This window comes from Saccoglossus kowalevskii, chromosome 15 (assembly GCF_978046115.1).
Source record: "Saccoglossus kowalevskii chromosome 15, keSacKowa6.1, whole genome shotgun sequence".
NCBI lineage: Eukaryota > Metazoa > Hemichordata > Enteropneusta > Harrimaniidae > Saccoglossus > Saccoglossus kowalevskii.
Genome location: NC_140655.1, coordinates 8040161 through 8057711, shown reverse-complemented (window position 1 = coordinate 8057711; position 17551 = coordinate 8040161). Strand labels below are relative to the sequence as shown.

The window sequence follows — 17551 nt, the reverse complement described above, 5'->3', positions numbered from 1 at the left end:
TGCTTTTGTTTTTATAAGTTTTTATTAAATGAAAGAATGATTATAGGGGTTTTCAGAAATGTCTCGAATTGTTCAACAGTTGTCATCGTTATTCAAGTATCATACACTTTATATAACATTTATCTTTGAATACAAGTGTCAGTACTTTTGATTCAACCCAAAAAATCTACCTACATATCGCCCTCTACGGTAGATTCTGGATTTACCTCACATGTGTACGACGTTTTCAAAATGGCGGAGCAGGTCAAGAAAACGTGCGTTAACAAAACTGAGAAAATGGATACTTCGGACTCATCGATGAAACAAGCTAACTTTGGAGAGCAGTCATATGTCGACAGTTTTTCACAGGTAAGTGTTACTATTCTAATCTAACCATATGTTCGTCACTAGGGTTGACAGTGTGTTTACACGCAAACAATGTTTATATAATTTTTTAAAGATCCTGCATAATCAAGTTCATCCAATCATGGGTCATATTATTCATTGGCACTTTGCTATTCACCGATAGAAGTCAGCTATATCGGACACTCATCAAATCTACTACAATTCTGATTTGATAATCATTTGATATTGACTATTATTACATTGGGAAAGACCCCCCCCCCCTCCATTAGCTCTTCCTGTGCTGGGTCATTCCAGTTTTTCTCCAAGCACCTACGGATGGTTTAAATCCGAGGGGTCATATTTAGACAAAAAGTTTGGAAAAAAATTGGATGGTTTAATTCCGAGAGCTGTCATATTTTTGATATATTTAATTTTTTCACATACCCATCTGTATACGTCAAATCAGTTAAGTTTCCAGGTGGAGTGTGTTAGTTAACAAAAATCCAACCTTTGAATGGTGGATTTGAATTCATAGGGTGTCATAACCTTAAAGCGCCGTAGAGTTCGCGCTGCGCATGTTCGACATTTGTGTGGATAAACATCGATTTTCCCACAATCCAATGCGTTCTTCAAATGGAAATCACAAGTATGAGGTTTGATTATCGCCAGTGACTCCTTCGATACATGTACCTTCCAATCACATGAACATTACCTAATTAAAGCTTGGAAACGTGTCAGTTCGTACTTGTTGATCTGCGCAACAGTCAAAGTCACCATCTTTGTTTATATGAGACCAATATATCTCGCACATGCGCAGCGTGACGACTACCGTGTTTTAAAGTGTAACTGAATTGGGTTAATTGACATTTTTTGTGTGCAAAATTTATTTATAAACAACAATATGAAAAAAATCAATTGAAAAGTACAATGTATATATAAATTGGGTAAACAGTCAATGATATTCCAAAATCGGGCCACGCCCCTCTCTCCCGTCACCTTCAAATTTGTTCAGCATTACGAGTGTTGCCGAAATGGCGCCACCAACAGGACCATAAAGCAGGAGATAGCTAGCAGACATGATTGTTTACCATTTTCCATATGCACGCGTTTAGTAAACCAGCATATACAACGAGCTACCATGATCATTATCATGGGGAAATGCTGTGTTGTTGGCGGGTGTAGCAACACACATGGCGATCGTGTGAGTCTTTATGCGCTCCCAAATGATTCAAATTTACGACATCAGTGGACCAAAGCCGTCAAGAACACCAGGAAATATTGGGATGGACCTTCTCCTTATAACGTTATCTGCAGTGCCCATTTTAATCTGAGTTGCCAAGCTGGTCACGATGTTTAAACTCTGTGCTCAGACTAGTAATACAACCGACTTGCAATGCTGCGTTTTCTTTTTAAGTAATGCGTGCCATGTTTGTTTAGGTTATCAGTTCTTATCGTACCAAGTAGACGAGTACTACTAGTCTGAGCTCTGTGCCTGTGCCTGAATCGTCGCGGTCATTTTGGGGGGAAGGTACACGGTCACCCACACCGCGTACTTTTCTCGCAGGTTCAAACCTGTATGGGCCAATTTTTCATTGGCACTCAAAAACAAAATCGTGACATCTCTCGTTGTCATCATATTGGCTCCTTAGAGTTTGGATTACGATTTCATTTTTGACATCTGATGCAATGACCCTTGTATCATCAGCTGATGCTGATTCACTGACAAGATCACTCTGTTGTAAACACTGAGGTTTATCCCTTGGACTTTCAAAGTATGCAGCAATCATTGTATGTCATCTTATATGGTAGATAATTAATCCCATACATGCTAAATTTTGAATTGTTGGTAGAAGTGTGCCACCAAGACCTAACATGCTGCACAATCGGTTTTATTATACAGATAATTTGTCGCCAGTAAGATTTGTTTAGAATGTAAACCTAGACATTTTTAAAATCTTAATGGTAGTCAAAATGTTCACAATTTTAGAAGTATGAAACACAATCTGTGGCCATCTGAAATGTATCTCCCAATCTTTCTTCTATGAAATGTAACTCCCAATCCACTTTAATAGCAATTTTTTTATAACGCTTCAATAACACTTTTTGTTGATTTTCTTCGTAGGAAATAATAAGTTATTGCATAGAAACAATGTGTTGATTTTCATGCATTGTTTTCAGTTGCAACCGCTAAATATACACCTTTCCAATCATAGTAAACCCCTCCCCCCTCCACACATGTACACACCTTATATTGTTGGCTAAGATGTGCATAGATATGTAAAATTAAAACAGTATACAATGTATGTTATTTCTTTTTTCCTTCTTCTCAGCGAGCATTTGGTTCATTGGTATCAGCTATCAAATCGTCCACTGCACTGCCATCTCCTGGTGATGATTATGAATTTTATTCCAGTTTTAGCGGAGTTCGACAATTCTATCAGAGTCAAGGCAGCAGACTTTTAGAAAAGTAAGTACTAGTATGATAAAATTGTATCTATCCTCAGTGTTTATCAGTTTGCAACTTATGTTAAATATACATGTATGTAATTGATGATAACTATCCAAAATTGATGATAACTATACAGAACTTATGGAAACTATCCAAAACTTATCATAACTATACAGAACTTATGGAAACTATCCAAAACTTATCATAACTATCCAAAACTTATAATTTTCTCAATGTTTTTTAGCATAACCCAAATTATTAGACACCAAGGTATCCATGGTAATGTGAGAGAGGATAGTAAAGCTTATGAGATTGAAGATAAACTGGACGTGATCACAGAAGCTAACGATGTTATCTTAGAGAGGGTTGTAAGTAACTGGAACCATTGCAGCTCTAATGAGCAGTGTATACTACAATAAAAACTTGTATGTTTCATTCTACAGTTATAAATCTTCCCATAGATGACAATGTAATTACTATTCAAGGACGACAATTTACAGGTCTCACACTACTGTAAACTCTTCATAGACAATAATGTAATTACACTTCCCATAGACGACAATGTACAGGTCTCTTACTTCATTCAAACTCTCCATAGACAACAATGTACAGGAATCTTACTACAATTAAACTATTCCTAGAAAATGTAGAGGTCTCATACTACAAATAAACTCCCATAGACGACAATATAAACACTTGAAAAAGCATGGCTATTTTGCACATGAATTCCAAGAGTGAAGCATTTAATATTTTTGAAAAAACAAAACAAAAAACGGTTTGTCTATTTTTTTAAATCAAATAGTAAACTGTATAATCACAATAGTTGCAATTTTTAACAAAATTGCAGATTCAACCATGCCGGTACTGGTAATATTGCAAAAAGTCGACTCGGTTGAGTACTTTTTCTAAAAGTGTTGCACCGTCATTTCAAAAACAGTGGATTTTTACTCAAATTTCACTTGCAGGCTTATAATGTTATAACATTTTTTAATTCAATCATTTCTTCTCTTTTACTATTTTTTTTTTCTTTTAAAACAAGAGGGCACTTCAGTCATGTGACTAGAAGCCTCCCCCCCATAGCCGTGGTACAAATTCTAATTGTGATGTGAAACCCAAATTATATTTAATCAGCCATTACACATTACAGTATAAATGTGAATTCTTCTCTCTCTCTCTCTCTCTCTCTCTCTCTCTCTCTCTCTCTCTCTCTCTCTCTCTCTCTCTCTCTCTCTCTCGCTCTCGCTCTCGCTCTCGCACTCGCTCTGGCGCTCGCGCTCACGCTCTCTCTCTCTCGCGCTCTCTCTCTCTCTCATTTTTTGCGTGTGTGTTTCATATTGATTTAGGGGACTTTATTGGATGAAGCATCGGGATTTAATAAGAATGCCAAACCTGTATTACCACCTGGTGCAAAAGACAATATTGTTATATCAAGCTGGAACAGAAAGGTAAGCTTGTCATTCAACTTGGCAACTGTTTAGTCCACCTTGACGTTACTGTTGTATTTTTACTAGTTTTCCAATTAGAACATTTATGAATGAAATTTGATAATTTTTTTCAGTTTTCCGTGGGATTTAACTTAAGTGTGCATAGAAATGCCTGAATTTTGGTGTGAAGTTGATTATTTTTACCATAATTTGGATGTTTGACTAAATCAGTAATATTTCCAGCTGATACAATGGAGACCACTGTAGTTCAATTCTGAATGTTGTACTGTAATGACTACCATGTGTACCAGGCTAGCTGTCTTTATTTCACACAGTTCATTATGCAAAATTCATTGCAAAATGAAAGAGGAAAAAAAGGTGAATGAATGTCAAATCGTGTGACTCGAAATCAAATTGTGTTCTCATTGTATTGCTGTGTTGTGTTGTTAGCCAATTGAATGGCAATAATTGCGGACAATGTGTTGGGTAAATAATTTTGAACGTGAATTATGATTGACTCATTGCAGGAGCCATGGAAGTTCACTGCTGCAACAATGACCTGCAAAAAATATCTCAATTTCAGTGACATAATTTAAAACCTAGTGTATAAAAGAAATCATTATTTTCTGGCAATTTTTTTACTTACAGTCTCAAAAAAGACATGGTGGCGCTGATTTTAAACTGCTGCATGCGAAGAACATCCAACGACCGCAGTTGAAATTTAAAGAGAAAGTGGATAACAGTAACGTGCCGTTCGTACCAATCTTAAAATATAAACCAAATGCCATCAAGCCTTTACAACGAGGTAAGCGTATGTTTGTGTTGACATTCTAGGACTATTTTAAAATTATTTCATGCTTCTGAATACAAAGTTTTGTAATGGTGTTAAATGTCACCTGATCACCAGATGTATTGATAAATATAAATAGTAATATTGTTAATAAGGAATTGTGAAATTAGGAATGAAATAACCGATCCTTGGTCACGCAGTAGTTGTTGCATTAGACTCATGATTGGTAGACCTGAGTTTGAATCCCCGACCCTGGGTGAGTGATCCACAGACTAAATGGGAAGGCCAATACATTCACTAACAAAGGTCACTTTGGGGAAACCTTGGTTAAGGTTTGCAGGTGTTTGACTGGGTCTGGGTGACACCATTACAGTGTGCAAATTGTCACTCGATAGAGATATGGTCACATAGCCCTGTCATGTAGTCCCAAACATAAATATGACTTCTGTGACAACATTCATGCTTGCAATTTGTACATAAAAACGGTTCAAGATAGATTACAGTGACAGTGACATTCAATGCTCGGAACTGTCGCCTGGCACTAAAACTTTATTTAAAATTAAGAAAAAATGTTCTGTGTGTTTTTGAGTCAACATATTAATTCAATAGGTGAAAACAGCTTCTTGAAAATCTGTAGCCAGTGTGCACTGACGTGGAATACAAAGATGAGTATTTGATCAACCAATTAGAATGCAGTTACCATATACTTGTTTCTTGTTCCTTGATGTATCCTGATATTTGACCTCCAGAGGGCGCTTTACTCAATTTCGGATCTTATAGCAGCAATCAAATAGACTTTGTACATAGTTTGATTGCAATTTTATACAAAAAGTCGATTTTGGCAACAGTTTTCATATCTAAGAATAAGTCAGAAAATAATATTTTTGTTTCTTTTTGATAATTTTCAAATTTTTTTCTCAGTGCTTGCTGTGCTGAAATGCATTTGGGGGGGGGGGGGGTCAACAGTTAATGATATCATTTCTGCTTTCTTGGCAAACCTGGTGTAAGCATACACAAATAGTGCTGCTGATATCCCCTCTTGATTCTCGATCCCTAAGAAATTTTGTTTTGTTTTATTGATAATTGATATATCTATGCACAGTGCCAGCTGAAGAGCGGAATGATGATGTCACACCGACGGCAATATCAGATTTCATCCACCAGCAACGACAGGCAACTGGACAACAACAAATGACAGAAGATGTTCCTGATATGTAAGTATTAACACAATTAATAGAATTTTAAATTTTGAATTAAAAAAAAATGTTTCCATAAACAGTATCAATTTCCCAGCTCTCAATGTCTGCAATTCAATCACTTTGTTTGGTCAAAATTTGACTGCCAAATAATTTTACAATATTTCACTTGACTCAAGCTATAATGTCTGGAAGCCATCTAAAAGCTAGTCACTATGGTTAAGTCAGTTAAAATTCAGCAGAAAGTTGTAGGCTGAGTGAAGGCCTAATGAAATGATGCACTATGATTTAACTTTATTTCAGTTTTTCACATCCGTACCAGTATGAACTGGATCATTTCCAACCACTCGTATCTCAGATGGAATCCAGCGAGCCAGTCATGTACAAATCACTGAACGATACACCATTGAATATGATAAAGACAGTTGAAGAACTTCGGGCACTCAGTGAAACCCTCAATAAACAGAAAGAATTCGCTGTAGATTTGGAAGTAAGGAATACTTTATATTGTTTCATTATGTGTTTCATTCCACCTGCTGAGGGCGTATTTTGTTTTTACTCAAAGTGAGGCTTAAAAGGGCTCATACCACTAATTGAATTTCCATAGACGACAATGTTAACATATGACGAAATTGCTATATGAAAATGACGAAGAATATTGAGAACATGGCTCAAAAATGGGAAATCAACATACCAGTAATCAACCATATGAAAAAAACTAACATGTTGGCCAGCTCAAACTCAACAGGATTTCTGATTAATTGGGGGGGAGGGGGGGGGGGGGTTACATGCACTGTTCAATAATAAACTCAATATGGGATTAATTAGTTAACTATACACAAAAATTCTGAGAAAAGAGCAATAATTGTGAAATTGAAAGAGTTGTAATACTTGGCTAATATACTGACAGTATGCAAATCTCTTGTCAGTGACAAGATACACAACACAATTTTGAGAATTAATTTGAACATTTGAGATTTTGACCTCATTAAACTTTGAATAGGGTACATTAGAAATGACCGCACTACAAATTGTTAATATTGTCTGCCATAATGTGAAAATAAGACAAAAAAACCCATAAAATGGGGTTAAGCATTTTTCTCAGAATTCCTAGAGCAATTGAAATTATTGGTTACATAAATAGTTCATTGATGAATGAATAAAATTTTTGGACCAGTTTAATAAAAACATTTATATTTACAGACCACAGCCCAACCACAGCCAATTAATAAGATTAGGGCAAAAATATACCGAATTACAAATTTTTTTTTGATTACGCCCTCAAACAGGAAGCACCTGAGAAAAAAAATATTTAAAAAATTTCATTGGTTCTTTCAAGGCATTTAAATTGACGGCTACGAGCAGCCATTAGTTAATTAGTGGCATGAGACCTGAAAGGCTACAAATAATGTACACAAATAATGTACATGTGATTTGATGTTAGTTTCCCATAATTCAATGTAACTTCCTGTTTAACACCTCATCTCCCACTGATTATTGTGATCACCATGAAAAATGATAAAATCAGTTGGTATGGCAATAAATCCGGAAATATTCAAGCACTGAATGCCATATTTTAGGAGATGTTTTCTAAATGGGATTTCAGAATTTCTCATGCACCATAAAAAATCAAAAGCCTTTATGCTTATAGGGGTTAGTGTGAGGTCAGTGTAAGGTCACTGTGAGGTCAGTGTAAGGTCAGTGTAAGGTCACTGAGTTTTGTTGCAGATCATACAAAGTAAGAATACATATTAAAAATTGGAACATTTACATTTTTCTGCAGATTGTATAATTATTTTGAACCACAAAATCAGCGAATGCAAGAGAGTAACACAGTAATGGTATTAGCTAATCAAATTTTAATACTTTCTTATTTCTAGCATCATTCCTACAGGAGTTTCCAGGGCTTCACATGTCTAATGCAGATATCAACCAGAGACGAGGATTACATCGTAGATACAATAGAGCTTAGAAGTGATCTGAATATTTTAAATGAGTCATTCTCTAATCCATCTATAGTTAAAGTGAGTAGACATGTTGTGTGAGGTAATGATAGTATTGTGAATGTATGATTTCCTTGCTGCCATCTTCCTTGTTGCTATGGTGATATCTTCAAAACAGTCATCCTGTATTTTCTCAGCCTTTTCATGAACATTGACAACCGATCTGTGATCAAATTTTTTGAAATTAACTCTTTTTTTTACTCGCTTAAAATTGAGTAAATTTTTTGACATTTTCTGTAATTTTCCTTGAATTCAATCTTATTTTTTGACAAAATAGACAAAATGAGACATTACTTTTATTTTTTGATCAAAAAATTATGTGCAATAGTTGACTTTGCCTGAAGTTGACTTTGGCACTCAGAAGTTCAATGAACATGTACACTATATGAATGAATAATTCATAAAATAATGATAAAAGTAATTTTGAATCAATTTATTAAAATCCCATAAAACACTTGGTATGTCAGCTGTGTGAGGAATATGAGAAAATAATTATTAGTTGTGATGCTATAATCAATCAAACCAAGTTATTCATATTTTTGCAGATATTTCACGGTGCTGATATGGACGTATGTTGGTTACAACGCGACTTCGGTATCTACGTGGTGAACATGTTTGATACGGGACAAGCATCAAGGGTGTTGGGATTCTCACAGTTCTCACTGTCTTATTTATTACAACATTATTGTCATGTGGTTGCAGACAAACAGTTTCAGCTAGCAGATTGGAGAATACGGTTAGTATGGCATATGGTACTTTTAAGAGCTCAGAATCTGTGTAAGTGTATAATAACGTCTTCCGATTCGTTACTGCAGACAATTACTAACTCAGTGTAATTAAATGTGCCTGCTGACATGGGGGATTTTGTGTTGCAATGGAATTTAAAAATCATGTTTGGCCAGCTTGGTGACTGCTGGAAAGAGAGTTCTTCAAGAAATATTAAATATTGTCCGTTGATGTTGGGAGCTTTTAGAGGCACTGAGTAAAATGTTGTGGCACAAGATTACTTTTGTTTTTACACTTGTTGTGTTTGTGAAATTATATTATAAATTCCATAACTATAGTAAAAACATGATTTTATGTTGCATCACTAAGAAATGAAAATAACTACACAATGTAGTTGCATCTCAAAAAAATTCCTGTGTGTTAGAAACACATCGTATTTCCTTTGAGGGTGCACTGTTGGTGGACATATTTTTAAATACATTGGTCTCAAAAGTATCATCATCAATTGCAAATAAGATGGCTACAAGTGAACTATTACATAACAATTACGTCCACTCATTTCAGCAGGCACTGAATTTAACTGACCAGAAAAACTGCTATCTCTCTATCAATCTCCCTTTCAACCTTACCAGCACAGTTTCTCTATCTCAAGTCTGGAAACAAAATGCAATCTATTGGTCTTGTGGGTAAATAAACTTGACACCTTCAGATAAGTAATCCGAAAGTTTTACCATCTGTGATGTGACCCAAAATAGGCGTACGTATAATTAAATTACAGATTTTAGTATCAGTGTGCGTGCATACTTATCGTCAGCTGTATTAAAATAAAAAAAACACAGAAGGTATGTCGTAATTTTTTAATGTATTTAATTGTAACGTATTTATGTGTATTTACATTCTTTAACGTTTTTTGAACGTTAAGAGTGGTACTTTTCATCGTGGCTCAAAAGGTAGCAGTTTCGTACTGGGAGCAGTGGACATGCGACTGTAGGTTTGTAGGAATTTTGTATGTCAAATGAAATTCTGTACATGTCTAAAATGACAGACAGACAAGTGGCTTGCTAAAAGCCTTCTTCAAATCATGGTTCAGCCTGTTTTGTTTTTACCATTCTGACACTCTGACAACAAAACATACACGACTTACAAAGAGCAGTAATGCAGCCACGAACATACCTCAAGATTTATAACTCTAAAGTAAAGTTCTAAATAAATGTACCCCCCGGAAAAAACATGTCCCCCAGACAAAAATTCAGTAAACATACCCCCCCTCCCCCCAGAATTTTTTTTAAACTGACCAGTAAATTGTTTCCTTGCTTCAAAAATGTGCTCTCACTGGTGTATATGCAAACTTTTCACTGTCTCTTGTAATTAGGAATATAAATGGACAACAAATGATGCATTTCTAGCAATATACTTCATATTTGCCAGGCCACAAGATCAAATTAAATAGCAAACCAAGTTGGCCTGGCTGAGAAACTTTCCAGGCAATCAGTACAATGTTGACGTATTTTGCGAAATTAGATCAGTGGCACATTGTATGGGACATATGCACATGCATTTTTTTCATGATTCGATTAACGATAGCCGAATAGCGGCCATTTTAAGGCCGAAAATGCATCAAAATCGCACATTTTCACCATTCCGGACCCGGATATGCTCTATTAAAAAAAAAAATGATTCACAATGCTGTTTCTGCGACATGTCATAAGGACCCTCTAGCTAAGGACTGCCCGGAAAACATCCATTTTTGCATATACTTCGTGACATAGAAAATATGGTTTTCACCAACTTTTCATTCAGTTTACCTTACCATATTTTTAGTCCCCATTCGGACAAAGTCCAAAAATGGGAACTATTAATTTGGGTTGGTTCCGTTCGACCATCCGTACGTACGTCCGGAGCTATATCTCGGACACCCATTGACGGATTTCTTGCAAACTTTAAATGAAGACAATACATACCGGTAATGTCTTACATATGTGCGTCAAGTTACTTTATGATTGGAGCAAAAATGACTGACTGGCAGCCATGGTACCCATGCTACTTTATCTTAAATGCAATGAACGTTTCTGTTTAAATTTTGTACAAAGATAGTATACCAAGAAATACATCTGCACCAACATGATTTTTGTGATTCAATTCAATATGGCTGGCCGACGCCCAATTTTCATGTAAAAGCACTAAATCGTCATTTTTACATGTCCGGAGCTGTTTCTCACAGATGACTTGGCTGATTTAGATCAAACTTGGTATGGTGATCATACATATTTGGTTATAGGTGCACGTCATACTTTTTCCGTGATTCAAACAAACATGGCCGACTGGAGGCCATTTTGTTTTTCATAGTACCCATACTACTTTCTCTTGAATGTAATAATGTTCCTCTTTAAATTTTGTACAAAGATAGTATACCAAGGGATACATTTGTACCAACATTATTTTTGTGATTTGATTCAATATGGCTGACCGACGCCCAAATTTCTTGTAATGGTTTCAATCTAATCTCAATGACTTCATCAGCATCAAATTGATATGTCAGATCACAAAATTTTGGACGGGGATTGTGTCATTAACAATGACTCGTTTTTATTAGAAGAAGTCTATTGTGTGCTAGATCATTAAAATATGACTTATTTTGACTGTAGACACAACAGTCATTTAACCATCAAAGTGCTACTAATAGAGCATATATAATATATGTAAGAATTATGTTTTGTGTCTGAGTAAACATTCAACAGCAGGTTGAGATTGTGCGGAAGATCAATGTGATATTACCCATAATCTAATTATACTGCAGATATAACTGTAATAATTTAAAAACAGCTATATTTACATAGAAGCAACGTCTTCTATCCACAGTTCTATAAATTTAAAATGACTTGTTTAGTTTTTAAAATCAAATATTGACATTATCATCTCAGTACCTATATTATCATAAACATCTTGCAAACTTGAACTGAAAAAAATATTTAAAAATCTAAGCGAAATCAACAACTCTCAACTAGTTGTTCCATTTTATGTATTAGGTTTATAAATTTGTGTATGCTTTTCTGAATTGAAGGTGGTTAGTTGTTTGTTTGTTTCCATGGAAACATACTTGATATAATTTCAGTAAAATATTAAGCCTTACTAGTAATTAGTACTGTAAAATGACTAATTTTCACTGGGTTTAAATTTCGCTGATTTACCATTTCAGACATATTCAGTGGGTTTTAAATTCACGGTTTCGTCATTTAGATAATGTGTTCTATGCTAAATTTTACATATTCACTGTGTTTTAATTTAGCGCATTTTTCCAGTCAGCGAAATAAGCTAAATTAAAACCCAGTGAATAATTAACCCCTTTACAGTATCCCTTGGCATGTAGTTTGAGTGGAGGATACAGTGGTTACTAGTGGCTGTATGTTAATATCAGAGCACTATTGCAGGTGGAGACATTCACACAGTGTTATATTGAAGACATTGTACACTAGATCTAATCAACATATTTAATAACCATATATGGTCATGTGACCTCATTAAAAATGTATAACTATCATATCTGGAACACTATTGTCAATTGAGACATTCAACCAGTGCTTTTATTGAAGACATTGTGCTCATGACATACCTGTAATATCTATATACTGTATCGTCATGTGACTTCATTAAAAAATGCTTAAACTAATGCGTATATAGTGAAAACTATTGTATCAAGAGTATTATTACAGAAAGTAACATTCAATCAGTGGTTTTGATGAAGATGCCCGGGAGTCTGGCAATCTTGTTTAGTACATTTTAATGTCAGGTATACTATCCATTGTCAATGTTGATTACGACTATCATTCCCAGTATGGATGTACTCTTTGTACTTTCATTGTTGTGTTTTTAAGTGGATAAAGTCCATGCCAATGGTGCCAGTGAATTGACTTATGACGTCTAACTATATTACCATTATAATTGATATATGGACCATTTAAATTAGCATAAGTACATTCACGATACCACCATGCACCTTGTCCATATGAATCACATGCACAACAACCTGACCCTAAATCATTATCCTCATCTTTTGTACTAAATTTCATACCATTGTCATGTGTCATAGAATGCCCAGCAGTACCGGAATATTCACCGATTGACAGCGTATACTTACTCTCTTCGTTACCAATCTGCATAAAATCATACTCTGCATATGTGGTATCACCCGCCCAGTCCCCTAAATCAACTCGTAATTTATACACACCACTTCTCAAAATATAAAATATTTTCTCATTTCCTAACCAGTGGTTACCAGTTAGTTGACCAAACCCCCATTTATACGCCTGCCATTCGTTATAGAATTCTACAGTGTCATCTTGTCTTCTCTGTATAACTGTCCACACTCCAGTATCAGTCACCTGACAGTACACTGCAAATGGTTCTGGGTAGTCTTCAGGTTGTATCAGATATACGCCCTCTATCAGGGAACTGCTGTTTAAGATGTAGGCATGGTGACAGTCTGTAATAATAATGAAAAATAAATAATTGGCCTTAATAACTTAAGGTAGTGTCCTACTCTTGAATTCAAATACCAAGAATTTATTAATTGTACTTCCGGGCAATATAAGGATATAATAACACCAGCTTAATTAGTCCCCGTTTGGACGTAGTCCGAAAACGGGGACTTACGTTTTGCCCTGTGTGCGTCACACATTATATGGTACATATGCACATGCATTTTTTTCATGATCCCATTAACGATAGCCGAATAGCGGCCATTTTAAGGCCGAAAATGCATCAAAATCGCACATTTTCACCATTCCGGACCCGGATCTCAGTTATGCATGGACAGATTTTGTTCAAATTTGGTACATACATTAAACATAATAGGACCTTGATGCACGTCATTTTTTTTTTGGATCGGGCTTGAAATGGCCGACTGGCGGCCATTTTGTTTTAAAGAATTCAGTTCTGGATCCGTATCTAAGACATGTCTGGATTGATCGAGTTCAAACTTCACACACACAAGGTACATCATGTCACAAATATGTATGTGCATTTGTTTCATGATCTCATTAACGATAGCCAAATGGGGGCCACTTTAAGGCCGAAAATGCATTGAAATCGCACATTTTTACCATTCCGGACCCGGATCTCAGTTATGCATGGACGGATTTTGTTCAAATTTGGTACATACATTAAACATAATAGGACCTTGATGCACATCATTTTTTTTTTTCGGATCAAGTTCGAAATGGCCGACTGGCAGCCATTTTGTTTTAAAGAATTCAGTTCTGGATCCATATCCGAGACATGTCTGGATTGATCAAGTTCAAACTTCACACACACATGGTACATCATGTCACAAATAGATATGTGCATTTGTTTCATGATCCGCTTAACAATAGCTGAATGATGGCCATTTTAAGGCCGAAAATGCATCAAAATCACGTATTTTCACAATTCCGGAACCGGATCTCAGTCATGCATGGATGGATTTTGTTCACATTTAGTGCATATATTAAACATAATATAAGCTTGATGCATACCAATTTTTCTTCGGATCAAGTTCAAAATGGCCAACTGGCGGCCATTTTGTTTTAAAGAATTTAGTTTTCGATCCATATCTCGGACATGCCTGGACAGATCAAGTTCAAACTTCACATACACATCATACATTATATCATACATATGCCTGTGCATTTGAGCCAGTCCTTTTAAGGTCAAAAATTCACAAAAATTGCACATTTTCACCATACCGGAACTGAATCTTAGTCATGCGTGGGCAAATTTAGTTTAAATTTTTTTTTTGGATTGTGTTGAAAATGGCTGACTGGTGGCTATTTTGTTTTACTGAATGCAGTTCAACATCCATATTGTTGCTGCTTTGAATGTATAAGTCACTCAAATATGAACGGAACGGGGATGTGTCATTGACAATGACTTGTTTTTGAGAAAATGGTGGTTGTATTGTAGTGGATAGTAGCCATTTTGTCAGTATTGTAGTGCTTTTACCATAGATTTCTATGGCAGAAATATTATGTCATATCTCAAATTGTAGGCTGGTGACTAATATATTGTTAATAATGGGGTTCTTTTTGCTTTCTGATTTATTCCAAAAATCTGGGTTTTAAAAAGTGTTGAAAAATGCAATTTTTGCTCAACATTATGCTCTATAGAATTGTTCTAAAAATAACAATATATTTCTCAAAATATGTCGCAGTGATGAAATCTATCTATTTTGAGGGGTGAATATTTTAGCTGAGAACTGTGTCATCCGGGGAATGCTACACAGTTGTGGACATATATTATAAAATCTGTGAGAAGTTGATAGTTTTTAAATAGTGATGAAAGTTATTTTTCTCCTCCCTATTGTCATGCGTATAAAGTGTGTTTTTTAGGCATGACCCCTGAGAGTTTCCATACTTTCCGTTTTCTGGACATTTAAGCTGTTGTTTTTAATTTGCATAATCAAACACATGCTGTTTATCCCAATCAGACTTACAACAATTCCAGGCACTGATTTGTAACCTATTGTAGTAAGTTATGAACATCTAGCACTACTTCAGCATCAAATCAGTGCCTGGAATTGCTGTAACTGATAACCAGTGTTGTTCATCGCGTAAATAAACATTGACAAAGCAAATAAACCAATGCATGTACAGTGATGTTATATACTGCCTGCTGCCCCCCCCCCCCCCCTGTGCCCCTACATGGATTGCAGTTGTGGTGATAAACTTGCGATTATATATAGGATCTATGGGTAGTCTATAGGATCAATGGGTAGTGTATAAATCTTACCTTGTGGAAAGATGATTGGATAGTTGGAATATTGAGTTGATGGTATGTTCATAACGGCTTGTATCTGGTGTAAATTATGCTCCAATATGGCGAGTCTGTCCGATAGTTCATTATCTGATCTATTCAAAGATGAATCAATCGTTGTGTCTTTCCTTGGTACAATAAATGTATAGGAACATTGATCAGTAGAATCCCTTTGTGAAGTTTCAATATCTGTGTTCTGTGATGAGACAAGTACTGCCCAAAATAATATAACCATGAGAGAAAACATCTTTGTATGCAGTAGATGTGATGTCTTGTGGTGAACTATGGGAAGGGTATGGTCTTATCTCAGTAACCACTTCACATCCTGATTATCAACATATTTGTGTGCATATTTAGAAATTATTAAAAAACAAAATTAAGTTTTCATTTTGTGCCAAATATTCAGAAGATGACATATTTATAAATTTTGAATGTGTAGAATTTTAGTACTCACCTTTCATGAAAACAAGCAGAATTTGAATGGGACTATTTTTGGACTATTTTGCGGAAGGATACAAAAGTTGACTTGGTGTATACCGGTACTTAGACCCAGGAGAAGAGGCATACAATTTCTATTGTAGGATGTTCTTTTCCAGAAGAATTAAGTAAATACTGTGAAATGCTTTATTTTCGCTTGGAATTAATTTTCTCTATTTTTGCTGAAGGAATGATTCAGTGAAAATAAAATCCAGCGAATATACCTTTTTTTCTATATTTACATTCAACTTGTCAAAAATCAGTGAAAATAAATTCCATACAAAACACCCAAAAAGTCTTTTCCCGCGGAAATTAATTCCAGCTAAAATAAAGTATTTTACAGTAAACAATCTCACATTTTTTATACAGAATAATCTTGTAGTCATGTAAATCGGGTCATCTTAACAAAATCGTCTATCGGAACACAGTTCATGGTGACTAATTGTTCTACCGGTATGTTATGAACTGTGAACATTGTCTGTACGAGTTTCAACCTTATCCGATTTCGTTAGTTATAGAGGTCATTCAATTAATGATGTAAAAAGTTGTAATTAGACCCAGTCCCTCTATATATGATAGAGCGACTGTGAATTAGATAAGATGAACACCACATTAGTTGCGTTCATGTACAGCCCTTTAGCATTGGCTAATGGGTCAAAAATGTTAGCCTGTGCTAAGAAAATGTGCATGTACACAAGCGCTTAGTATTGGCTAAGAAACGCTACAGGTTAAATCTGATTCGTTTTTAAGACCCGGTCTAGATTCTTAGAACGGACTAACAAAGTGTGAGCGAATGCTTAGCTCAGGCAATGATCATGCGATTTTTCTATGCGACTATTCATTTCTGAATGCCATTTTCGACATGACAATCAACGTGAGCACATCTGGGAAAAAATGAACTGACAATTTTTTTTTTTTTTTATTAGACGCATAAAATCCTTAGGAAAGGATAAAAAGGGTCTTACAGAAAGAAATTAAAAAAAAAACTACAATCTAAAAAAGAAAACAAAAAATAAAAACTTTTCTAAAAAAAATAAAACAAGTCAAATGACAATGAGACTCTGTACAACTTACCGTTATTCTGTAATGTACACTTTCACAATTGTTTTTGCGACTGTAATGCATTAATTATTCATCGGGTTTTAATTTCACCGATAAGTAAAATCCGCTAAATCAAATCTACATGAACATGTAAAATAACAATAAAACTCATTGTTTCTTTGACAAATTTGTGAAATTAAAACACAGTGAATACGCTGAAAATATTAAAATAGTGAAAATAAATGTTTGACAGTATTGTTTTATATCTAATTTTAAACATACTGAGTAATCATAGTTAAAAGCACTTTGTATATTTGTAACATGTTTAGGCATGT

At 35.1% G+C, this 17551-nt stretch overlaps 2 protein-coding genes across 2 annotated transcripts in view; one reads left to right on the top strand and one right to left on the bottom strand.

Annotated features, from left to right (window-relative positions):
• Positions 1-223: 223 nt before the first annotated feature.
• LOC102810251 (exosome complex component 10-like) overlaps positions 224-17551 on the top strand; it is a 106953-nt gene continuing 89625 nt past the window's right edge. The window contains exons 1-9 of the mRNA XM_085508682.1: positions 224-348; positions 2655-2791; positions 3018-3141; positions 4117-4218; positions 4846-5002; positions 6090-6201; positions 6487-6673; positions 8064-8207; positions 8732-8922. Coding sequence (XP_085364808.1) covers positions 232-348; positions 2655-2791; positions 3018-3141; positions 4117-4218; positions 4846-5002; positions 6090-6201; positions 6487-6673; positions 8064-8207; positions 8732-8922 — 1271 coding nt within the window. The 5' untranslated portion in view covers positions 224-231. The remainder of the gene's footprint in view (positions 349-2654; positions 2792-3017; positions 3142-4116; positions 4219-4845; positions 5003-6089; positions 6202-6486; positions 6674-8063; positions 8208-8731; positions 8923-17551) is intronic.
• Positions 12734-15961, bottom strand: LOC100368036 (fibrinogen-like protein A). The gene is made up of 2 exons (XM_002737214.4): positions 15675-15961; positions 12734-13392 (listed from the first exon to the last, which is right to left on the bottom strand). The coding sequence occupies exons 1-2, from the start codon at positions 15943-15945 to the stop codon at positions 12734-12736; spliced, it is 930 nt and encodes a 309-aa protein (XP_002737260.3). The 5' UTR covers positions 15946-15961.